General features: G+C 38.4%; 1 protein-coding gene and 1 long non-coding RNA gene across 2 annotated transcripts in view; one reads left to right on the top strand and one right to left on the bottom strand.

Annotated features, from left to right (window-relative positions):
• MROH2B (maestro heat like repeat family member 2B) overlaps positions 1-24,672 on the bottom strand; it is a 74,194-nt gene extending 49,522 nt beyond the window's left edge. Inside the window, exons 1-17 of the mRNA XM_007961473.3 lie at positions 24,082-24,672; positions 22,947-23,008; positions 20,397-20,507; positions 18,634-18,793; positions 17,774-17,872; positions 14,637-14,791; positions 11,107-11,247; positions 10,322-10,414; positions 10,164-10,233; positions 8,597-8,710; positions 7,623-7,696; positions 5,311-5,433; positions 3,866-3,979; positions 2,153-2,309; positions 1,974-2,014; positions 1,209-1,350; positions 580-623 (exon numbers count right to left, since the gene is read on the bottom strand). Of these exons, the coding sequence (XP_007959664.2) occupies positions 580-623; positions 1,209-1,350; positions 1,974-2,014; positions 2,153-2,309; positions 3,866-3,979; positions 5,311-5,433; positions 7,623-7,696; positions 8,597-8,710; positions 10,164-10,233; positions 10,322-10,414; positions 11,107-11,247; positions 14,637-14,791; positions 17,774-17,872; positions 18,634-18,793; positions 20,397-20,507; positions 22,947-23,008; positions 24,082-24,109 (1,728 nt within the window). The 5' untranslated portion in view covers positions 24,110-24,672. The remainder of the gene's footprint in view (positions 1-579; positions 624-1,208; positions 1,351-1,973; positions 2,015-2,152; positions 2,310-3,865; positions 3,980-5,310; positions 5,434-7,622; positions 7,697-8,596; positions 8,711-10,163; positions 10,234-10,321; positions 10,415-11,106; positions 11,248-14,636; positions 14,792-17,773; positions 17,873-18,633; positions 18,794-20,396; positions 20,508-22,946; positions 23,009-24,081) is intronic.
• Positions 20,450-24,900, top strand: part of LOC140711521 (uncharacterized) — a 62,718-nt gene continuing 58,267 nt past the window's right edge. Inside the window, exon 1 of the long non-coding RNA XR_012092785.1 lies at positions 20,450-20,793. This is a non-coding gene — a long non-coding RNA (uncharacterized lncRNA). The remainder of the gene's footprint in view (positions 20,794-24,900) is intronic.

Below are 24,900 nucleotides of genomic sequence, written 5' to 3'. Positions count from 1 at the left end.
CACATCTTTGTAAAGTCAATGTCCACTGCCTGTCTGCAATTTACTATTTCTGGGATTTGGTATCACCTGTAGTGCTGTTAGTTGTAAAGCTCCAAGAAGTTTATGGGTGAGAGAGGAAATTCGTTTTTGGAAATGGGATACAATGTGGCCATTTGTTTTCTAGACATTAGGAAAAAGACATTAAGCCACAAATGGAAGAGGAAATACAGTTGTGTTTAGGGGCACGGAAGTGGAAATTATGTTAATCTGTGCTTCATTATGTGGCTGATAAAAGAATAAAGTTGCAAGAAGTAAAAAGTTGAAAATTAGAGAAGATTTAAGAAAGATACAGGAAAAATATTGCTAAGTAAAATCTTCAAAACTGTCTGAAACTTACCCAAGTGGATTTAAGATTGTTGTCCAAATTATGGCGATTTAAAGAATGTTATCCTTAAGTGATCACTTATAACATTCTAGTTCTTTCCCAAAGAAAAGAAAAGGTTATTATCCTCGTGAATCTAGTTCCTTTAATTTAGGATGGGTAACTTTAGCTGATTTCATCATGCCATTATCAACAATTATTCTAGAAGCCAGTCTCACCTGAAGCAGCATGGTTTCCCATAGAACAATACTGATGTTCTTTCCTAGAAACAAAAATTGATGTAATAATCGCAAAAAAACAAAAAACAAAAAACAAGAAACAAACAAAAAAACCACCCCTAGACTCAAATTCTCCTGGCCAGGCCTCCAGTGATGCTGGAGTTCAATTTTAAGTTTTCTTTTTGCTCATAATGTTTATCTGAAATCAAATTTACTACATTGGCAACATTAAAGTGCTAGAAAGAAGGTCTTCAATCCATCATAAAAAACTAGACTTTCTGCTAATTTCGATGACTACTGAAATGACCATATTTTGATATTCTAACATGATTAATAACTTTTTAGAACAATACTAAAATAGAATTTCTCTAGATACAAGAAAAAGACAAGAGTGAAAGTAAAAATTTCCGCTAAGAATGTTACCCACTAGGTCTTCTTGTAGTATGAAAATTGGCAGAGAAACAGAACATAAGGAGTCAAGAAGAAAAAAATAGCTATCTACCTTGCATATCAAGTTCATTGTTTTTATTGCCTAAAATGAGCAATAATGGCTTTACACAGAGAAATGGTGCATCATTTCTTTATGTTCCTGCCCTGCTGGGTAAAGACCTGGCCCCACTCCCTCATACCTTCCAGAGGCTGCAGAAGCTCAGGTAAACGTATTTTCCATAGGTCTACCAATTTTGGGTGAATGATCTCAGGCAGTATCTTCAAAAGCCCTATTGCACCAGCCCCACGTAACTCCCCTAAACTGGCAGGCATAGATATTACCTGAAGGATAGAAGAGAAAGAGCTCATCAATTTCAGGGGCCTTTAAAAGGCCCACTTATTTTTTCCTTTTACCATTGTTCCAATTCCTTTGATTTCTGCATTGGATAATCTTTTAACAAATCATCACAGTCTGTTCTTATTTATTCTAGAATGAAGCTAATACTTAGCCCTTCTCCCACTTCCTTTTCCCTGAGGATGAAGGTGAAAAATACGTGGAAAGCACCAACCAAAAATAAATGGAAAGAAGACTTAGATATATCAATTAATTAAATAAAGATACGAGGAAAGAGTGCTTGAGTAAATGATCCATATGGGGCCAAAGAGAGAGATGGGAAATCCAAACAACAGATGTGGAATTTGTTTGGTGGTACGTACGAATGTGATTCAGTATATGCTCACTTTAAAATTATAAGTAAATTTTAACAAGTATTTCAGAGTGGGAAGGTAATCGTGTGAATAATAAATACTCATGAATGTCACTAGTATAGCAGAAATTTATTATGCCTTTTTAGTGTTTCTTTTTGTTTGGAGTCTCCATGTAATTTATATTAGCATTTATTTGGAACTGAATTATCCTTATCAGCTTAAATTTGTTGTAGTTTGGTTCTTTGTAACTCACTCACCAGAAGTCTGGCCAGTAGCTGCTGTGGTGAAGGAAGTTTCACTAGAAAGAGAAAGCAATTTTCATCATCACTGTAGGGGTTAGAGATTGGGGTTGGGTTTAAGGTTAAAGCACTGTAGCCTTCCTGGAAATGGATCCCTCATAATAGAAAAGCTTTTCTGTGTTTATGAATGTACAGACCAGCTCCCGTAGAGATGACAAGTGCTGTTGACTCCTTGGCACTGTGCTTCTTCTTCTCCTCTGCCATAATCAGGATTCTGATGATACTGAACAGGGGCTCCAGAGCTTCTGTGTATTCTGCAGGTACCACAAAAGTCAGGATCCTTGGCCACAGCACCTGTGGAAAATAGGGCAAGACGCAAGGATTACTTATTCTTTTCCATTACTTCTCCCTGGTCCTTACTACATATTTTTCTCTGATGTAGAAGCTTTTCTCCTGTTATTATTTTGCTTTTCGGGCCAAGTCAAAATGAGATCATTAAATGAAGCCTCTGCATAGCACATTCATTTTCAGGTGTTAGCCGTAGTGAGCGTTGGTCAGTGTTTCTCCATGGGGATGTTGCTGGAATGTGGGGCAGGACAATTCTTTGTCATGAGGGACTGCTCCAGACACTAGGGGAATGCTAGCATCCCTGGGCCCCACTCACCAAGTGCCAGTATTCCTCTTGTCAATGTGACAACCAAAAATCTCCCAAGTACTTCCCAAAACTCCAGGATTGGAGTGTGACTGCCCCAGTGAGAAGCTTGGGAGAGGATAGTGAATGGGCTGCTACTGTCCTCTGTGCTTCAGGCTCTGACCTGCCTGCTCTGGAAGTCTGAAACATTGTGTTTCTTTAGTATGTTTTATATCCCTTAGAAAACTCTCTTGTGCTAATGGAAACCTTGGTGTCAACTTGTACTCTTCTCTCTTCTTTGTCATCTATATTTAATCACCAGACTCAGTCTTTTTTTCATTGTAAGATCTCTTGTGCCCTTCCATGTCTCATTTCTATTGTAATGACATTGCTGTAGTTCCTACAAGTTGCATCTGATCTCCTATATAGTCTCTTTGCTCTTAGTCTACTCATGTGTGATTCTACTGATTCCCTACAATTATCATTTTAAATGTTTAGCTCTTGCTTAAAATTCTCACTGGTTTATCAACCATAAGGTAAAAGTTTGGCATTCTAGGCCCTTTAGGGTTTGACCCTAGATTATTTTTTTCATCATTTACTTCTATATCAAAAAGTCTTAAAGTTTAGTATGTATCAGAAATATTGGAACTTAGTTGATTGTAGACTTTTGGTCTCTATGTCCAGTTTTGCTGATTCAGTAGGTCTGGTATGTGACCTGGAAATCTTCATTTTAAGTAAATATCTCAGATAACTCAGGAACCACATATCATCCTAGATGAAGCCTCTGATCTACTACTTAAATAGTGTGGTCTGTTGCTTGTCTTCTGATTGTGCTATGTACTTCTGGGCACTACAGATTCCAAGGCTCTTCCCCTTGAGTTTCAAATGAATCAGGTCTCCAGTGAGGCCTGAGAATGGCTGCTTTTAACACTTTCCCAGATGGAATAGGGTAAGTTTGGCATTGGTTGCATTAAAACCACTACTTAATATTACCGTATGCATTAGAGGAATAAGAGAAATCGTATACTAATATTATATATATAAATTGTCATGAACTATCCAGATGTAAGATACTTTATATTAATTATCTTAATTAATTCAACATCTGGTTTTGAGGAAGCACTATGTGCTGGACACAGTATTGCAATACACCTCCTCTAGTCAGAGCATCAGGAAGCTGATGACAAATGGAGCACAAACTCATGCCTTTATTCTTACACAGGCTGGACTTTAAGAAGGTGATCAAAGTAACTGTAAGTGGTGACAAAAGACCCCTTACCTGAGGCATTCCAATGACCAGTGGGTCCAGGGTTTTTAAGACCTCAAGGCTTGTTTCTCGGACAGATTCCTCTTCCTTTTCATTCTCATGAAAGTTAGTTTTCACTGGTTTCTCCTTTAAGAAAGATCAAACAGGTGACTTGTTAATGACTCCTAAGGTTAGTCTCCTCTGTCTTTCCTTGGGTGCATTCTCAGACTCTGGAGTAAAGGATGTAGTCACTCAACTTAAGTGGCTCATGGAACCTAGAAACCTAGAATTCCTTGCAGGAATTAGTTGGGAAACACATCCCTTGCTAAAAGAGAGAAACAGAAATTGTGAGGCTCCTTTAACTGCAGATATCCCCTCTCTTTCTCAGACCTTTGTCATTTTCTTCAGGGCAAAATTTTCAAAGCGTGCTTCTTTGTGGAGGGAACTGTGATTTCAGTTGCAACTAATTTGCTAAAATCACAGAGCTCATAAGCACATATTTTTCAGTCAATTTATCCAAAGAAAGCTGACCTCAGTTGCTGTGGTCTGAGTGTTTGTGTTTTCCCAAAATTCATATGTTGAAGTCCGAACGTCCAAGGTGATGGTATTAGGAGGTGTGGTCTTTGGAAGGTGATTAGGTCATAAGAGAAAGGCCCTCATGTTTGGAATTCATGCCCTCATGAAGGAGACCCTGGAGGGCTAGCTATTCCCTTCCACAGTGAGAAGGCACCATCTGTTAGGAAGGAGACACTCATTGGACAGTCTTGGACTTCCCCGCATCTTGAACTGTGAGAAATAAATATTTTCTGTTTATAAACCATCATTTCACGGTATTTTCCTTTATATATGGTGAGTATTTCTGAAGGATTTTAAAAGCCTGCTCCATCAGCATACAGCTTTTTCTCATTTATATAACAGATACATTTCTGTTTGTGTACAGCAAAGGGTTAGAACCCTAATAAACTTGTTTATGATTTCAGAAGTATGCTGTTTTAGAAATGCACTTCACAGAACTTACTTCACTGCTCCATGGTATTTTGCTATAGCAGCCTGAATGAACTAAGACATCATTGCAGCAAGTATTGATATCTCTTTTGCTTTCTCTGAAGCAATCCAGTTTCTGTGCCCCTCTCCAGACAATCCCAATCCAAGCTTTTGGTGGCTAGGTTAACTTAGAGAAAACTGATTTAACCTATCTTGTGCTTATTATAAGTTAGAGGTCATTTTAGAGAAAAAAAAAAAAAAGAACTGAGAAAACTAGAGGCTGTAAAAAATATCAACAAAAGTGACAAGATTAAAATATTACTTCCAAATCACTTATTTAATTGAACTCTAGTCATTTTTAATTTTTTTATAATTTATTTTTTTACTCTACTCCTGTGACAGATTAAGGACCCTAACAGTTTTTTAAAAAGAAACATAGTTGAGCGAACTGTACTTTTTATAGTGCATCACTCAGAACTGTAGCCTCTGCATACCAGATTGCTGTTCAACGTTGCAGACTGGGAGAAGACATAATCAATCAATGGCCATCCTTCCCGAGCTTCAATATAGGACTTTTCACACATGGTTTGGATGAGGAGAAGAACAGAATTTCTCACCTAGGGTAAGAACAACGCAATAGCAACATTTTACTATGTTTTGCAGAAGGGAAATTTACCTTCCTTTTTTCTATAATCTTAAGGATAATTAAGTGGGAACATTTTTGAAAATGGAATATAAATTGAATAATGTTAATACAGGTTGAATAATCCTTATCCAAAATGCTTGGGATCAGAAGTGTTAAAATTTTGGAATTTTTTTCAAATTTTGAAATGTTTGCATTATACTTACTGGTTGAGCATTCCTAATCTGAAAATCCAAATTCCGAAATGCTATAATGAACATTTTCTTTGAGCATGACCTTTGAGTGTCATGTTGGCTCAAAAAGCTTTGAATTTGGAAGCATTTCAGATTTCCTTCGGATTAGGGATGCTCAACCTGCAGAAAGTGACTGATAGGTTATGAAAGAGTCACCAGAAATGCTCTCTTTAGGCAAAATCTTTCTCCTTGGTTCCCAAAGACATAGTGTCTATCACTATAGATTATGAATTGTTGGGTAACTTTGGGCTAAAACACTGCTTCGCTTTTAAAATACTTAACGAAAGATAACATATTGAACTACAGGTCCACACCTGCTTATTCGCAATTTCAAAGTCAAACAACTATGAAAAGTGGAATTTTGTTTCTTAAGTTTAGTGCCAACTCATTTTGTGGCAAACCCAAACTGAACTGTTTTAAAGCTATTTGTAATCTTATTCTATGCTGTGTGGATATGCATTAATTTTCTTGCAGAAATATTCATGGATTTCGATTGTGGGTTACTATCAGAGAAATGTTTTTCTAAAAGCTGAAAAATTGTCAATTCTGAAATATATCTGGCCCCAGAAATTAGAGTGAAGTTTTATGAACTTGTATTATAGTATTTATAATAATTTGGTTTTAATTTATTATGTTGCTTCTCTGGTGAATAGAAACCTGAGAACCAATCCCTTAGTGAACAGGCCTTTGAAAAGAGAGTGGGAAGAAAAAAACCATTTTGAACAGGGAAGCAGAGTTATATGGTGGTCAAAACAATTAGCATAAAGACTCTGAGTAGTCTACCTAGAGAAGAGGTACACCTTTTCTCTATTTTTGCCTGGGGAGTTGGCCTTCCTCGAAGATCTGTGCTCTTTATGCTATCCTAAACTCTTCTCGTAATTCTTCTTTTGTCTTTTGTCAGTTACTAGGCCAGTTTTTTTTTGTATAATCACTCTATTGCTTTTTATTGCAAAGCTTTTACTCTTTTAAACGTAGTCACTGGCAGTCAAAATTTCTTAAAAGAATTTATTCCTCTTAATTGGCTTCTGTCTAGCATTTTATTCCAAACAAAATGTGGTATTCTTACAAAAATGTAATAATTGATAATGTTTCTTGTTTTCCCAGTATAAGTTCTATAACTTCTAACATAGAATCCCCCCCCTTTTTTTTTTTTTTTTTTTTTTAAAGAGAGAGTCTTACTCTGTTGCCCAGGCTGGAGTGCAGTGGTGCAATCTGGGCTCACTGCAACCTCCACCTCCCGGGCTCAAGTGATTCTTGTGCCTCAGCCTCATGAGTAGTTGGGATTACAGGCGTGAGCCACCACACCTGGCTAATTTTTGTATTTTTAGTAGAGATGGGGTTTCACCACATTGACCAGGCTGGTCTCGAACTCTTGACCTCAAATGATCCACCTACCTCAGCCTCCCAAAGCACTGGGATTGCGGGCGTGAGTCACTGTGCCTTAGAACACTTTAATCAAATAATCAGAAATATTGAGCAATCCACTACGTGCATTACTTGCTCTAGGTGGTGCCTGGTTGGAAAGTAGGATGTCTATGCTAAGAACAAGGTTTAGGGATTATTATTTCCTGAATGAAGATACATTATCTTTATAATTAACAAGTAAGTTTTAAACTATCTGAAGTACATTGGCATAGTGAGATACAGTCTCTTTGCTCTTATTCTACTCATGTGTTAATCCACTGATGTCCTATAATTATTTTAAATAAGCAAAAATCTTCCTTTCACTGAGATGTCCTTTAGCTGTGTGTACTTTAGGCCTCTACCTTGATGAAGTTTATCTTTTTGGAAAAGATGGAGTTCTTTTAAAAATGGAATTGACCACAGAGTTCTTTATAAAATAGTCTCATAAGTAGGTCATTAAAGAATCAAAATAATTTCATTTATTCTTAAAGCTACCATCGACAAAAGTTTCTATTAATTCTCTTACTTTTGTATTGAGATCACCCATGACGATTTTGACTGTTCTTTCTATTGAAATGATGTGATCCCTCAACCTGGGCTCTGAAAGACAGAGGGAGAAACTGAGAAGCCTGACTCAACAGAAGCACAGTATGTGCTAGGATTGACGAAAAGCTATTCGAATTATGGCACATAATTGCGAAGTCTCTTGTGTTTAACAACTTATTTTTTTTCAATTCCCTCCCATCCTCTTTGTTTCCAAATCTTTAATGATGTCCAGTGCTTTCTTTGTTCCTTATTAAATTTGTTTCATTTTGTTTAAAATGTTAGGTTCTATAGTGGTTTCAATATATCATTCCTGGTAGATCAGATCTAAATATTGTGAGACTGCTTCATATTCATCTGCTGATTCTTCAGTAAATCAAAGTGCTAACTGAATGTTAAAAAACTATATCATACTATGCAAAAACTAATTTTTGTATTTTAGCAAGTCTAAGATATCACCAATTTTATGATGTACCATTATTTCATATTGCACCAAAAAATAGTGGCTAATTATAATTAAAGATGCATTCAATTGTAAGATGCATTCGATGTTATGAAAATATGTGCTTCCTGGAATAAAATATGGCAATTCATTAAATTCTGCTTTTTTGTAACCGTATCAATCTCTAGAGAATTGTACACTCTCTCCCACCCACCCCTTGATATTGGACCATTTAACCAACCTACAAGAGCTTCTAAATTCTAACTTTAATTCTCAAAAATTCTGCTCATTCTTCTCAACTGGGTGCATCCATAAATGTTATGAAAGAAGTGAAGTAACTAAAGATGCCTGTTGAAAGGAATTATAGATTGTGGAAGATTGAGAAGACAGAGTTTCATTTGCACATGATGTTATATAAGCATCCAAAAGATGTAGAATAGGATTAAAGAGTGCATAGGCTTCAGTCTGCTTCTTGGCATGAAATAAACCACGTTGGTTTCGACCCTCTTGCTTACCCTCAGCATTGATAGCCGATCTTAACAAAGTCAAGATTCCCATTCGAATGGCTTCATTATTACTTCTTATTTGTTCATCAAAAAATTCCATCAGCTCTCCAGGATTGGAATGGGCTGCAGGTTCAAGAAACACTAGGGCTGTAAGAACTCATTTTCATCTTTGGTAAAATACTTGTGAATGGGAGGAAGGAAATTCACCATGAAGATTATCCAAGGCACTCTTCAGTTGGTAATTTGATTTTATTATGTCCATGCTTCTTCAGTGTCACAGAATTAATCAAGCAGTTTGGTTCCTAAGAGAGCTTGCTATGCCTAGGCCATTTCTGTTCATATCCGTGAATGTGGCCTTATTTAAAAATGAGGGTCTTTGCAGATATAATGAGGTTAAGAAGGTTATTAGAGTGGGCCTGAATTTAATATGACTGGTGTCCTTATAGGAAAAGGAGAAGAGACATGGGGCACAGTGAGAACACCATATGAAGATGGAGGAAGAGATGGCAGTGATGCTTCCCCAGCTGTGAGAGCTGCAGGCGTTGAAGCAGGGAGGGGTGAAAAAAGGCCTGGCTCGAGGACAGTGGTTTATTCTAGAAAGTATCACGGGTAAGGTGAATTAGTTAGGCAGGGACTGGGGAGAAGAAGAAAGTATAACGACAAAGGGGCCAGTCAGGAGAGAAGTAGAAAGGTATGCATACACATGACAGAAAGATATGCAAGGAGGTAGAAGTGATGTAGTATTTGGGGGAGTGAGGAGGTTCAAGAGGTATTGGATTGCTGCTATCCCTCCTCCTCAGGAACTGTATGGGAGCATAGTTTTGTATTCTGACCCTGGGATTTTGGTGCCCCCCGTGCATCCCATGTCAGGCCTTCTAATCAGGTGATATAACGTAAGGTCAAGATACAGAAGGATAGAGTGGAGGACAGAGAGAGAGAGAGAGAGAGAGAGACAGAGTGACTGATGGTTAAAGAGATGTAGACATTAAGAGATAACCAGGAAGAAAAAAGGGTGACTTTGGATTTGACACAGACTCAAATAATCTCAAATATCAAAAAAAAAGAAAGAAAGAAAGAAAAAAGAAAGAAAGAAAGAAAGAAAGAAAGAAAGAAAGAAAAAAAAAGAAAGAAAGAAAGAAAGAAAGAAAGAAAGAAAAAAAGAAAGAAAGAAAGAAGGAAAGAAAGAAAGAAAGAAAGAAAGAAAGAAAGAAAGAAAGAAAGAAAGAAAGAAAGAAAGAAAGAAAGAAAGAAAGAGAAAGAAATTTCCTATTTTTAGGGTTGTCAACTCATTCCAGTTTTTCTGGGACTTCCTTGGTTTGAGAACTGAAAATTTTATCTCCCTGGACCTATCCCAGTCGTGGGAACCCTGGCATCCTTGGCCATTCTTCCTGTCCTGCTCCTCCTGGGAACTTGTGGGGAGAGGGGCAGGCACAGAAAACTGTGAGTTAAAGAAACTGTGTGTGTGTGTTTGTGTGTGTGAAAGTAAGTTAATGTGACGGTTTGCCTTCCTTTTACCATTGTCATCATCATCACTTGGGGACATTTTTATTAAAAGCCTTCTGGATGCTGGTCCTACCTAGAATGAGAAAACAGCTTGAAGCTTCCATTTCATTTTCCTTTACTGGAGGCTCTGGAGCTCTGCAGATCTGAATGGGGGTGGAAATCAGGTGGTAGATGTTAAAAACAGAAAACAGGTTGAATTAAAAATCGGAGTTGACAGCATGGTCTTCTTACCTGCTGCAGTAAATTGATAAAGATGGATCTTCTCAAACTCCTTGGCAGGCCAATGTCATAAAGAACTGCTGCAGTCAGTATTTGTTTTAGACTCTAAAGTGGAAACTCCCACAGGTTAGTTGGAGGCTGCCAGGAAAGCAGCTGCACAGGATGTGGAAGGCAAATAATTGTGTTCTGAGAGAAAAACAAGCTCCTCATCTTCCTGCAGTTACAAGTTTTCTTGAATGATTCTGGCCCCTTCTACCCTGTTCAGTGCCTCAGCAACTTGGAATGAACATCCTCTTTTATTTTTTTTTTGAGACGGAGCCTTGTTCTGTCACCCAGGCTGGAGTGCAATGGCACGATCTCGGCTCACTGCAACCTCCGCCTCCCGGGTTCAAGCGATTCTCCTGCCTCAGCCTCCCAAGTAGCTGGTACTCTATGGGCATGCACCACCACGCCCAGCTAATTTTTGCATTTTTAGTAGAGATGGGGTTTCATCATTATGGCCAGTCTGGTCTCAAACTCCTGACCTCAAGTGATTCACCCGCCTCTGCCTCCCAAAGTGCTGAGATTACAGTTGTGAGCCACTGAGCCAGGCCCAGAATGAACATTCTTAATCCCTTTCTGAAGTTCCCTTCATCCAGTGATACAATCTTTTTCCTACCTCATATTCCTCGAGAGATACTTAAATTCAGCTGCCCAAACAGGAGTTTAGGCTCCTTCGGCTCTTTTGAGACTTACTAGCCTCCGGGAGGGTTGCATGCGGGTTCTCTGATTCAGTTCCTTTAGGGTATGACTCTTACCTGAGTGACATGGAAATCAATCTCTTTGTCTTTATACTGGCTCAGGAGCCAGGGCACCTGGCCCAGAGCATATCCGCAGAAGTCTTCCCGATGCAGCAGCAAGCTCACCGTGGGCCCGTGGGCCTTAATGATGCTCAAAGTCTGTACAGGCAGCAAACAAATACCATTTCTGAAACTTCCTTGGGTTTTTCATAGGTTTTCAGAACACCAAGAGCTTTAGGTACTCCCCAAAACTTTCCTTGCTGCTTTCAGTCAAGAAATAGTTCTCTAAATTCTTTAAAATCTTTTAAAAATGTTCAGATTAAGGTCATTGCATGGGACAGAGCTGTATTTGTATTTACATCTGTATTTATACTGATACTCATTTCAATACTTGCCCTTCTCTCCTATTTTTTATTTTATTGTATTTTTTTTGAAACAGAGTCTCACTTTGTTGCCTAGGCTGGAGTGCAGTGGCACGATCTGAGCTCACTGCAACCTCCGCCTCCCAGGTTCAAGCAATTCTCCCCACCTCAACTTCCTGGGTAGCTGGGATTATAGGCGCCCACCAACATGCCTGGCTAATTTTTGTAATACCAGGTTGTATTTTTATTTTATTTTTATTTTATTTTATTTATTTTATTTTATTGAAACAGAGCTTTTCTATTTTTTAAACCTCTCTCTAATAGTCACTTTCTTTCAGTGTATTAAGCAATAGAACTTACTTCATCTTAAAGAATCTTCAAGCTGTTGTGGTGGCTCATGCCTGTAATGTAAGCACTTTGGGAGGTTGAGGCAGGCAGATTGCCTGAGGTCAGGAAATCGAGACCAGCCTGACCAACATGGTGAAACCCCCATCTCTACTAAAAATACAAAAAGTAGCTGGGCATGGTGGTGGGTACCTGTAATCCCAGCTACTTGGGAGGCTGAGGCAGAAGAATCACTTGAACCTGGGAGGTGGAGCTTGCAGTGAGTGGAGATGGAGCCGCTGTACTCCAGCCTGGTTGACAGAGTGAGACTCCATCTCAAAAAAAAAAAAAAGAATCTTCATTGATTCCACCTCACTTTGACCCCAACTATTACCCCCACCTGACTCTGTTTCTCTTTCCTGCCCTTGGAGCAAAGGGTTTCCAAGGTATGGTCTTTATTTGCTATTTCTACTTCTCAGCTCCCATTCACCTCCCAATCCACTAGAATCTTGCTGCCATTCAGTGTAGAAAATCAATAACTTCCAGATTATGAAATATAAATGTGATAAATTCTGATTATAAAAATGTAGAAATCACAAATGTTATGATGAAGAAAACATAATACACAGTACCCATGGATAAACACTGGTATATTTTAGTATATTTTTTTATTTATTTGACTTATTCTTTCCTATGTTTTTTGTGAATTTTAATTTATTAAAGATGACATCATTCTTATAGAGTTCTATATTCTGCCTTTTCTATCCAATGTTTGACAATTTTTTGTATCAGCTACATTTTACAACAAATCATCTCAAAACTTAATGGCTAATGGCAACTATCATTTATTTCATTAAAGACTATGTATTAGCTGGCTGGTTCTTTCACCATACATTTCCAAGCAATGGACACTTGTCAAAATTTTTCTTGAGTGCTGTAACACTCAGGACTAGATCTTTGCTTCTTGAAAACTTCTCCTTTCTAAGCTTCTAAGATCTCATTCTACTTCACTTTCCTACACTCTTAGCACATTCCCTATTCTCCATCATGAGTTCTTCTCCCTTGCTTTCCCCTTAACATTGATGCCCTCCAGAACTCTATTTTTGCCACTTTCCCACTCTATACACTCGCTTTAAACAACTCCATCTAAATCCACTTATTTGGTTATTACTTATGCAATGATGATACTCAAATCTGTATGTCCAGTTTTTGCTTTTCTTTTTAAACTCCAAATGTGAATATCCTCAAACCTACTAATATCTCCACTCGACAGTACCATAGGTGTTCAAATCAAAATGTCTACATCAAACCCATTTTGTACTGTTCCATATTTGTAATTCCTCCTCGTTTAAATTGGTGATCCCAAGATCACCTGAGTCAGAAACCTAGGAAACCATCCCAGGTGTTTCCGTTGTAATAAGCTTCCAAATGATGCCAAGTCCTGGTCATTCTATTCTTCAGCATCTGACACTCTGATCAGTTCCACGAACACTATGTTAATTGATCTCTTTACCACTTATGAGCTGGAATATTTCTATAGCCTCCTAGCCAATAGTCTTATCTTAGTCCACCCCATACCCCTCTATTTTTAATGTTGATATTAGAATGATTTTTCTACTACAGCACTCAAATCCTTGCTTAAAACCTTTCAAGCATTTCTTGTTTATTAAAAAAAAGTCCAAACATGTATGTAGCAGCTAAGGCTCTTCATTATATGACTAAGACCATCTTTTTGGTTTCATTTCTTTCTGCCTTATATCTTTTTTTCTCTCTTCCCTTCCCTGTCTCCCATCACACTAACTCAGGTGTGCATGCTACCCCATTTTCAACCTCTGCCTCAGTAAGTTTTAGTCCCTCTGTAGGGAATGCATCTTCGCTGTGGTGAGCAGCTTCATGGGCTACAAGGATCAATTCCAATGCTGCAGCTCACCAGGGCAGTTAAGTGCTTCCCTCTCTGTGCATCCTTCTCACTTTGTGTACCTTCTGTGCACTTGCCTGGCTCTTCCTGTGGGGAGCAAGGAGAGTAGTTGTTAAACAGATGCATTGAATTTGTTTTCCAGGTGCCTTGAAGAAAACACTTCCCTACAGAATATTTTTGAAGTTCCATGTTGCTAATGATTTAACTACCTCAGGATGTTAAAAAAATAAATGCTTTAATAGTTTAAAGTGTAGAAAAGAAACTAGAGAAAGTTGCTAAGTGTTAAACTTTTTATAATAAAGCAATGAAGAGACCTAAATAGGATATCATTTAGCCTTCTTAAAAAAACTATAGCAGTTAAGCAAGATAAAAGGAAGACACTTTTAAAGCAAGATATGTGTGAATGTACTTTGTAATCTATTCTTTACAAGGACAAGGCACTGCAGTATTTTGAAGCAGCCAAGTATATTCTTTAGATGTTATTTTATTTAATCATGATATTCTTAGACACAAGAAGCATCTGTGAACTGTTATTTTTCCTAATTAGTGATTCAGCTCAAATATGAGTTTTAATATATAAAACGTGAAATATCTAACTTTTTGGGTTTTCTTTACTCATTTTATCTTATTGATTGTTCTTTTTTCCACATACTGAAATGTCAGTTTCATGAGTGTGGGATTTTGGTTTCTTTAATTCCTGCTATAACCTCAGCATCTGGAACAGTGTCTGGCATGTCACGGGGATTCAATAAACATTAACTGAAAGAATAAATAAATGGTGATTTGAAATAGGTGGAGAAAAAAAGAAAAAAATGGATGAATCTCATAAAATACAATCAATGGCTTCCAAAAATACTGACTATAATTATCAGGTTACAAACAGAAGAGAAATTTCAACCAGCATGTAGGGACATCCAGCTTGAGGCATCCTGAGGCCCACTCACCTGCATGGGTGAGGCCGAAGGAGCCCACTTCTCCATTATATACCGGAACAGCATGAAGATCTTGTCAGACAGTCGGTTGGCATCCAGTCTCGGGTAGGGAAAATCTCTCCAGTGGTTGACATATTTGTAAATGGCTTTGCTGAATTTCTCAAGGGCTGCATTTAAAACACACAACCACAGACTGAGAAAAATATAAAAATGGGACAGACGATAAAATAATTTGAGAAGAGAGTGCTGATGATTAGTAAATATGTAATGGTTTTTATATGATCTTACGACTGCATCAAATACACATCTAGAAAGTACTCAGCCACAATAGTGAAATGCGAATTAAAAGCATAATAAGACACTACTATCCAGAATGTCTAAAATTAAAGACTGTCAATGCCAAGTGTAGACTTAGGTGCAGTTGCTATTCTCACATACTGCTGTCGCTCAAGCATTTGGCAGGACTCTTTGGCACTATCTAACAAAGTTGAATATGCATTCTATTTGACCCAACCATTCCAGTCTTATGTATATAGCCATTAGATATGTGTAGATATGAGCACTAAAAGTCTGTACAAGAATCCATTCATATTAGCTTTTCGTTTTGGTAATAGCCCCAAACAGAATATAGTATAAATATCTGCTAATAGGTAGAATTCTATTGCATTCTATAGACATGTAAAAGAATACAGAAATAAAAATGGGTGATAGCTCCACAGAACAACATGGATGAATCTTACAAACAGGCAAAGCTAATGGTGTTTGAAGTTAGGACTGTGGTTACCCTTTGAAGGTAACATGAGGGGGCTTCTGGGCTCTGACAATCTCCCACTTCTTGACCTAAGTGGTGGCCACATGGGCAACTTCACTTTGAAATAACTCATCAACATGTACACTTCTGATTTGCATGCTCTTCTGTGTCTATCTTTTACTTCAATAAAATTAAAAAGAAATCTAAGCCTGCCAAAATACCATTTGGGCAATGAATTCACATATATTGGCATGAAATGCATAAAATAATAATATTATTTTCTTCAGCCCTTGTGTGCTACTTATTTTGCTCACATTCACAAAATACCCTGGAAAAGACCCTGAGCATGTTATAGCAGTAGAGCTGGCCATTTATTGGCTCATTCATGGTCTCTCCAAACTCCCTATAATTTCTTTGAGAATCTCCTGCTATACTTTCTAATAATTTATTTCTTGGTGTATGTGTGCATGTGTGTGTGCGTTTCTAACTGACTTGTAAGCAACCTGAAGTAAGGGATGATGTCTTGCTGGTTCATGGTATGTGAAGCAGCCAGCACAATGTCTGCTAATTTGCTGATTGATCAAATGACTAGGTATGAATGAATGGATGGCTGAATGGCTGGCTGGATGGATAGTTATTTTTTATACCTTTTCTGTAGTTGCAGTCAGGCAAAAAGTTGCTTTAAGACCATAGGGCGCTTAGATAATTTTATAACACAGAGAATTCCCTTAGTAATGTTCATGAGGATCTCCAGTTTTATTTAATTTTACATTCTTGGTTGTTAATATTAAATGTAGAAATGCTGTTAGAGGCTCCAAAGTTATTTTTTGCAGGAACACAGTGTTAGCTATGATAATAAGTAGGAATAGTAAAAAATATTGAAAGCAGGTTAGTCTAGTATAGTTGCACAGGTCCTTGAGTCAGACTGTCATAGTTGACAGTCTTAGCTCTGCCATGTATTGGCTGTGTGACCTGAGGCAAGCTGTTTGAAACTTTCTAAGTCCAATGTTCTCACTTGTAAAATGGTGAAAAACGTGCTACCCATCTAATGTGGTTGCTGTGACAGTTAAATGAAATAGTAATATTTTCATTTTTATTTTTTATTTTTATTTTTATTTTTGAGACAGTCTCGCTCTGTCGCCCAGGCTGGAGTGCAGTGGCGCAATCAAGGCTCACTGCAAGCTCCGCTTCCCGGGTTCACGCTATTCTCCTGCCTCAGCCTCCTGAGTAGCTGGGACGACAGGTGCCCGCCACCATGCCTGACTAATTTTTTGTATTTTTAGTAGAGATGGGGTTTCGCCATGTTAGCCAGGATGGTCTCATCTCCCGACCTTGTGATCCGCCCACCTCAGCCTCCCAAAGTGCTGGGATTACAGACGTGAGCCACCGTGCTCTGCATGAAATAGTAATCTTAAAATACCCAGGGCAGTGCCCAGGCACACAGCAAGTTCTCAATATATATGAGATAAAAATATTACTTTGATGACAGAACAAGAAGAAATGGGAAAGATGGAATAGAAGAGCCTTTGTTAATAAGTAAAGAAGACATTCCTGACAGTGTGGGCTTTTAAATTACAAAATAGTAGTGTTAGGGTATGTTGGAAGTGGAAGGGAACATAGCAATCACTTATTCTGATGTTTTTAGAGTTGAAACTGGGACTGAGAGAAGGGCAGGGTCACTTGGTGGCTCAGTGGCTGAGCAGAGTCAAGAGACCAGGTCTCCAGTCTCATCCAAGAAACCTCCCTGTACACTGTAAACACTACTTCCTAGGAATTCCAAGGCACGTTTTTCTCTGTAGGCTCTTGATTTCTGTGACGTATTTCAGTTTTAGACAGAGGAGTTTGTGACCATAGTTTGCTTGCCTGTTTTTCTTGATTTTATGATTGCTTGTAGTTTGGATACTTTGTTTCGTTATCATTATTACAATATTGCATTATAATCAGATGCCAAAATTTAACCTATGCTAAGAACCGGTAAGTGCTGACAATCATTGCCAAGAAAGTATCCTCCAATTAGAGAAGGAGGTCAGTTGAAATGGAAGTTTGTACGGGGCAGTGAAGAGTGTAGACTGGGTGGTCCCATAGACCTGGGTTTGAATGCCACCTCTGTATCTCATTGACTGTGTCATCATTTTGGGAAAATTCCTTACTTTCCTTGAACCTCAGTGTCTCCTCTATACAATGGGAAAATAGTACTTATCTTGCAGAATTGCTGTGATGATTGAATGAGATAACTCCCCTGCTGAGGACTTTCCATGTGGTAGGCACTCAAAAAGTGGTAGCTATTATTATTCAAAAGGACAAGATTGGAATTAAAGGGAAAACAAGACTTTTGCTTAATTTGTAAGACAGTTCACAGTCTGGTTTTAAGCAAAAAGGAAATCATCGGGATACCCACCAATACAGAAAGTCCCCTTCATCCTTTCATCCTCGGCCAGCCTGAGCATGGTTTGCATGGTGAGCAGGGTCATCATCATGAAGGGAATACTCTGGGACACTGCAGTGAGGGGCAGAAAGGAGAGAGGTGTTATTTGTCTTCTCAAATTCGGGGTTCTGTGACTCCAAATCAACAAGAAGCATTTCAGGGCTGCATGGAGGAGGCAGATGAGGTGTAGTAGAAAGATGTTTCTATAATTCCCCCATCTCTGCCCCACTTTAATACCAGGCTATAGTTAGATAATCAAGGAGGGGCTGATTGAAAATAAGGTTCTAGCTACACAGCCATTTGTGCCTGTTGTTAAGTGGCAGTTGCTTATTTGGAAGGCAGCTATTCTCACCACTATACCATCAATGCTGCCAGCAATTGCTTAGTTGGATAACTAATTTATTAATGTCAATCTCTCACACCAGATCTTCCCTGTATCCCCCAAGTATATGTAAATATATATAACAGATGATTCCTAAATATCTGTTAAATACAGTAGTGTAGAAATAAATGATAGGGATCCCTATTTCACGAAAGTGTTCAGTGGTTAGTAGAATATACCTTACAGAAAATGTGCTTCTGCAAATGCAAAGCTGGATGAAGGGGAAGGTGAGGATAGGACAGTGGCCAAATTCAGAGCAGTCTAGACTAGTGGCTGGGCAGCAGAATCATCCATGCTCATTTTAAATAGCTGCCCATATCCCTCTATCAATATTTCTTGGTACAGAAGAAGGTAGAGATGCTAGCTCTTCTACCATTTGCTCCCATTTAGCTTTTAGACAATTAGCAGTTGTCATTTCCCAGGGAAATCATGGAGAATATTCCCACTATACCATAGCTGGTTGCCAATTCAGCCAGGGCAAGCACAACGAATTCATTTGGTAGCTCTAAGATCCTGAAGTTACTTTGTACTTCATACATCACAGAGTTGAAATCATGTGCAGCAAGAGACACCAAAACCTCACCAGCTAGCATTCTGATTTCTCTGAGCATCTGAAGAGGAAAAGAAAAATAACAATAACAACTAAAAAAGGGGTAGAGTGAGTCTATGGAGGGGAACTAGTCAGCATAATATTTATGTATGTATTTATTTATTTTTAAAATTACAGATTCACGGGGTACATGTGCCGGTTGGCCACATGGTTCAACTGTGTAATGGTGAGATTTGGGCTTCTAGTGGACCCTCACCATTCCTCCCACCTTCCCTTCTTTTGGAGTCTGTGAAAACGTCTACTGACCCCCAAATCTGCAAGAACACTATTAAAACTAGTTTTTTAAAGTGCAATCAAGTTACCTCTGCTTTCCCAGCAACTGACACCTACCAAGAATCTTTCACCATGGTTTTCTAGCAGCCCGTTCTCTACTATCCAGCCATACTATTTATAAGCTACTCTAGCGTTGGGACGAAGGGAGAACAGGCTGTTACAAAACCATAGTGAGAAACGCTTGGTAGGTTTCAGTAGCCGGGAAAGCAGAGGTAATTTGAATACGTTGAAAATGCTGGTTTTAACACAGTTCTAGTAAACTTGGAGGTCAGTAGCTGTTTTCTTGCTGATTGATCTGGTACCATGAACACAGGACTTATATTTTATGTTTAAGTGATGCAAATTACTGTGGTTGAAAAACTGAAAGGAAAAGTGAAAGGAAATGAGCTAGGAATTGAGAGCTTTGGTTTCAATGTTAATCTGGCCTAATTATCTCCAATATTGATGGTACTGGGAAAGACTTCTGATTTTGGTGATGGTGAACTAGGTAAATTTGATCAACTCCTCCTCCTGAGGAAAATAAAAGAGACCCAGATAAGATATAAAAATATATACTCATAAAGCCATCAGCAAACTCACAATATAGGTTGGAACGAATTACTGAGTTGAGGCCTGGAAATGATTATTGATCTAGAGAGATAAGCCCTGCATTTGAGACTGTTTTGTTGCATTTTGAAGCAATAGTCAGAGTTCAGGGCCAACCAGTGGTGAGACTCTGCTCATCCCACCTCTTGTCTTTTGAACTAAGACACCAAAGGGCTGTGCTCAGATGAAAGGTTAAATTGGTGTTCTCATGAATAGCAATCCAATTTTGAGTTATAGAAGTGACCCAGAAATCTCAAGCCCTGAAAGCAATCATAAATTGTTAGTGCCATTGGTGGGAATAAGTAATTCTTCTTTCTGGAAGAGATAACATCATCCTAGGATTCAAATTATTTCTACAAATTATTATTTTTTGCTATCTTGTCTATCAGACAATCTAAGATAAGTAGGTACATAAAAAATAAATCATAAAGAAGCCAAGAAAATTGGTTTCTAGTTCTGTCAATAGACAGCTATGTTCCTTTGAAAAAAATTTATCTCTAATTGTGAACTTCCTCTTCTAAAAGGAGGTTGGATTATATCACCTCTAAAATAATTCTTATCTTTGCCTCAGTTTCCTCATCTGTGAAGGAGTAAATATCAGGCATTATAAGGATATCCAAGTTACCGCAAAGAACAAATACAAGTGATTTGTGGTCCTGGCAACAGTGTAGAACAGCTTATTGATGTCCACATGGGTGCAGCTGGATCACTTAAAGACCCTTTTCACCATCATGAACCAAACTTACATTGTTGTCTCTCATGTCCTTAGAAGCATAATAAATCAACTGTTGGACAATTGCATCATCCAAGATGTCAGTATTCTGAATAACAGAAGTGAGATGACTGTAAATGTCTTCCTGTGAACATACAAAGGCATACATAGAAATTTGGATTGCAAAACTAAAGAACCAAATGAAGTCCTAATGAATAACACCATTAAAGTAAGCAATTTATCTTTACTACACAATGAATTTCACATTATATGCCTTAATTAAGACTTTCTTTTTTTTTTTTTTAAAGGTGGAGTTTCACTCATTTTGGCCAGGTCAGAGTGCAATGGCATGTTCTCAGCTCACTGTAACCTCCGCCTCCTGGGTTCAAGTGATTCTCCTGCCTCAGCCTCCTGAGTAGCCAGGACTACAGGTGTGTGCCACCATGTCCAACTAATTTTTGTATTTTTAGTAGAGATGGGATTTTGCCATGTTGGCTAGGCTGGTCTTGAACTCCTGACCTCAGGTGATCCACTTGTCTTGGCCTCCCAAAGTGCTGGGATTACAGGCATGAGCCACCGTGCCTGGCCTTAATTGAGGCTTTCTGAACATAACGTGCATCTTTAGGAGTCAAAGGCTACAGAGCAAAGTTAATTCTAGAAACTATTTTAGCTTGGCTACATTTCTATGGCAAGATCTGATTGAAGACCAGGATAGGCTACCTGCCATTCCATGTCTTTTGAAAATCACTGTTGTGGGACACTCAGGGGAATGGAAATGCCTGTCAGCCTAATTGCTGCCCTTACTACCAGGGAGTGATATGGTACTAGGGAACACACTGAAACTCCCCAAGAGGCTGCTAAACTATGAAACTGGATCCTAAGGGACATTTACAGGTCCTTGTTTCATTCATGCCTCTGCAGACAGAAAGTTGTGGACAACCTTTTAGACAGGGCCTCCGGTTGTGTGGCTTGACTCGATGCCCTTTGTGAGGGCTCTTGTAAATCTTTTAGGTGGCTATGTGTCCTCTGGAAGACAAGAGACTGGTGTTCTGAAATCTCCAACAGCTTCAACATGTACCTCCAGCCACTGCACCCATGCTTAAGTTCTTAAATAGCATCCTTTGCATTACTCCTCAGGGCTGGTCCTTGGGAAGTTTGAGAATAATGCATAATTTTTCTTTGCTTTCTTCCTTGTATTTTCTGGGCCTGCCTAACTATCTCTGTGAGTCTTTTTCTTGCTCCATGTGCTTACTCTTCTGTCTGCAGGCCTTGTTCTTTGGCAAGGCCAGCATTTATGGAGCTCTCACCACATTCCTGGAACGGTGCCAGACTCATTATCTGGAGCATTTTATTAATACTCACAAGTCCCTGTGTTAGGTGCCACAAATATATTCATTTTACAGGTGAGGAAATTGAGTTTGAGGGAGCTTAATGTAGTTAGTATTACGTACTAACAATTTGAAACCAACAGACTGAATTTTAGCTGGCACCTTAACCTCTTGGTTATGCTGGCTATTATTATTCTTTAACTAGACTCACCATAAAATAAATAGGAAGTGCTTCTTAAAAACATATATTCTCTGATCCCTTTACTGGAAATTCTCCTTCAGTGCTTCTGGGATCCGGAGGTTATTCTCCAAGTGATTCCCAATGTTTGAGAAAGAGTGCTCTTTGGGAAAGGTGACTTCTACTGAGAGATTAATGTAATGGTTTTCAACCATACCTAAATATTTGGATCACCTCCAGGAGCTTTAAATGCTCAAGATTTTCACAGACTGATCCAATAAGAATCCCTGGTGGTAGGGCCTGGGTGTTGATATTTTCTCAAAACTCTCTAAAGGATTGTAGTACGTGGTCAGGGTTGAGAACCACTGAATTAAGAGACAAAGGTATAGGCACTGCCCTTCACAAGGAGACAACACTGAATAACGATTAGGAACATTTGTTTGCTTTTGGATATAGTCCTCTGTTCTTAGTTGCAAGTCGTGTAACTTCTCTGTGCCTAACTTTTTCTCAGTTATCAAATGGAAATAGCAATACCTACCTGATGAAATTGTTCTGGGGAGTGAATATTATACAATACACTGTTGTTTGGAAAATATCTAGCATTTTCCTTTCCAGGTAAGTGTTCGATGAAGGGCAGTTATTTCTTTTATTTTACAGAAGGTTGTTGAAATGTGAAAAGTCTTCAATTCTTAGGTAAACTTCTAGCTGTGAAATAGCATTATAGATGAGCAGGGAAGAGCTTTAGGGATTTTTGTAAGAACCCTCAAATTATAAAGGAAACAGTCTCATCCACATGTTTGTAATCTAACATACACCTTTCAACATCTGCCTATATAAAGTTATAAAAAGGAACTTTTTTTTTTGCTATTTTCTAGACATAGATACTGTGATTCTTGAAATGCTAAATATCATTGCTTAAACATTAGAATGACTTTCATTACAACAGCGTTTACTGAAAAATTGAATGCCATGTGACACGCCAGAGAAAAATGAGAAAGTTGAGGCAAAGAAAAATATATACAAAACGTTGCAACAACAAGACTGAAAAAGGAAAAAAGAGTTTTTCTACGTTCCCTACCTTGTTAACAATATCTTCCTTGTTCAGCATGCCAAGAGTGAGGTTAATATCCCCAAACATCTCTAAAATGTACAGAAAAATATGAATTAAAATATGTGCCGAAATGTCCTCCTATTAATTATTTTGTAATCAACACAGAAAGTTCATTCATTCATTTATCCTCTCTCTCTTTGTCTCTCTCCCTTGACTGCTAGCTCTTTGATGGCAGGAACTGTTTTATTCATATCCATGACATAATTGAAACTAGCAGATGCTCAATTATTATTATTATTTTTTAAACCTGAATCAAATGTGAAAGGGAAGATAAAAGATGCTGGATTCCTATTTATTCCTCTAGGCAAGTGGGCATTGCCTTGTAAATTATCTCTTGCAGGGTTTAGCTCTAAGTGTTAATGAGGTGAATTTCTCACTCCTGACTTGAGCATTAGAAGGCAGGGGTGCAACATAGCTGTTTATTTTTCACTCGTCCTCCCCTCAATACCTCTCCCATCTTCTTTTTCCATGCCCTCTTCAACTCCGTCTATTCTCCTGTGCCTGCTGACTCCCTCTTTTTGTCCCATCCCCATGTCCTGTTTTCTGACAATGACCTAAATGTGTTTGACTTGCATTTTCTATGAATATATGTTTTGGAATAAAGCACTCTAGAAAACTAGAAAAAAATGGAGTCAAAGGAATTGAGCAATTTCAAGCTACATGGCAAGTTGGTAGGAGAAATGCTTTTGGAGATGAAGATTTCTCATGAATTTCCAAACCAAACAATATACTCATTTAGGGCAAATCTTTTTGGCAAAGCAGAAAGACAACCATACCTGGAAATTGGGAGAAATACTTCCAAAGGACTCTTCTAGTATTTAAAATTAAATAACAAACTGTCTTTCTTTGATATGTAGCCACTTTGTCCTCAGGTAGACTATAAATTTTAAAGCACAACCATCCCTTAGGCTTCCAGTCTATTATTGATCCTTCACAATCAGCATAACTTTATTATGTATTTTGCATACCATTTCATAAATCCTTTGAGGTGTACAGGCCTCCCACAATGACGCACCACCCCCAGACCTCATATATGCTTATAATTCCACAGACACAAAACACAGGGAAGAGCCTTGACTTCTCAGGATCTGATGATGCTTACCTATGAATTCCTCTGTACTGGGTGTCATGTCTTGGCTATTTTAGGGTCTCTAAAAGATAGCACCTAAGTATTCGAAATAGTAAGGCTAGAACATCAAACAGGCAGGTTGGCAAGTTTCTCATATAAGGTTCACATAAGCCTCTCTAAACGAAAGTGCCTCCTCCACTTGATTGGCACAATGGTCTGGGAGCTTCCAGCGATGGGCTTGCTGTTGAGGTTGATACTGTATTCTACCACTATGACATTTTCTTGTGTCTGAACTCCTGCTAACCAACAAAATGGCTGCATCTCACCAAATATTTCCCTTTGATTACCAGAGTATTTGGGAAAGAAGTAATTAGAGACTGGGATTCAAACCATTGTTGTAGACCAAAGGTGCTCCTCTCCCTAAACTTGAGTCCATTGATCACAAATTCAGGAATGGTTTTCTGTGGTCGCTTTAGTGTCCTGATGTTGGGAAAGGCTTTCTGGTGAACTTGTTGATTGTTATACTTAGTGAAAGTCAGTCATATGAACTGAGCATGCTCAGTGGGCTGGAATGTACTTCAGGGGCAGTTGGATGGAATGTCCAACTGACAGCAGCAAAGCGAAGCCCTCTCTACCTCCCTCTCCATTAATTCTTCACTGGCGTGTTCAGGATCTTGGCCTCACTCCAGGCTCAAGCTTTTTCTCTGTCTTCATGCTTTCTTTTTGTTTTCAAATTATTTTTTATCTAGACCAATTTTCCATAATGCTTTCAACTTTTCTAGCATGAACTGAAATCTGGTCCCCAAATATAAATCTATGTGATGACAATCTTCGATATATGTCCAGATGCTA

The sequence above is a fragment of the Chlorocebus sabaeus genome, chromosome 4 (assembly GCF_047675955.1).
Source record: "Chlorocebus sabaeus isolate Y175 chromosome 4, mChlSab1.0.hap1, whole genome shotgun sequence".
NCBI lineage: Eukaryota > Metazoa > Chordata > Mammalia > Primates > Cercopithecidae > Chlorocebus > Chlorocebus sabaeus.
This window is presented reverse-complemented; position numbering and strand designations above follow the sequence as displayed.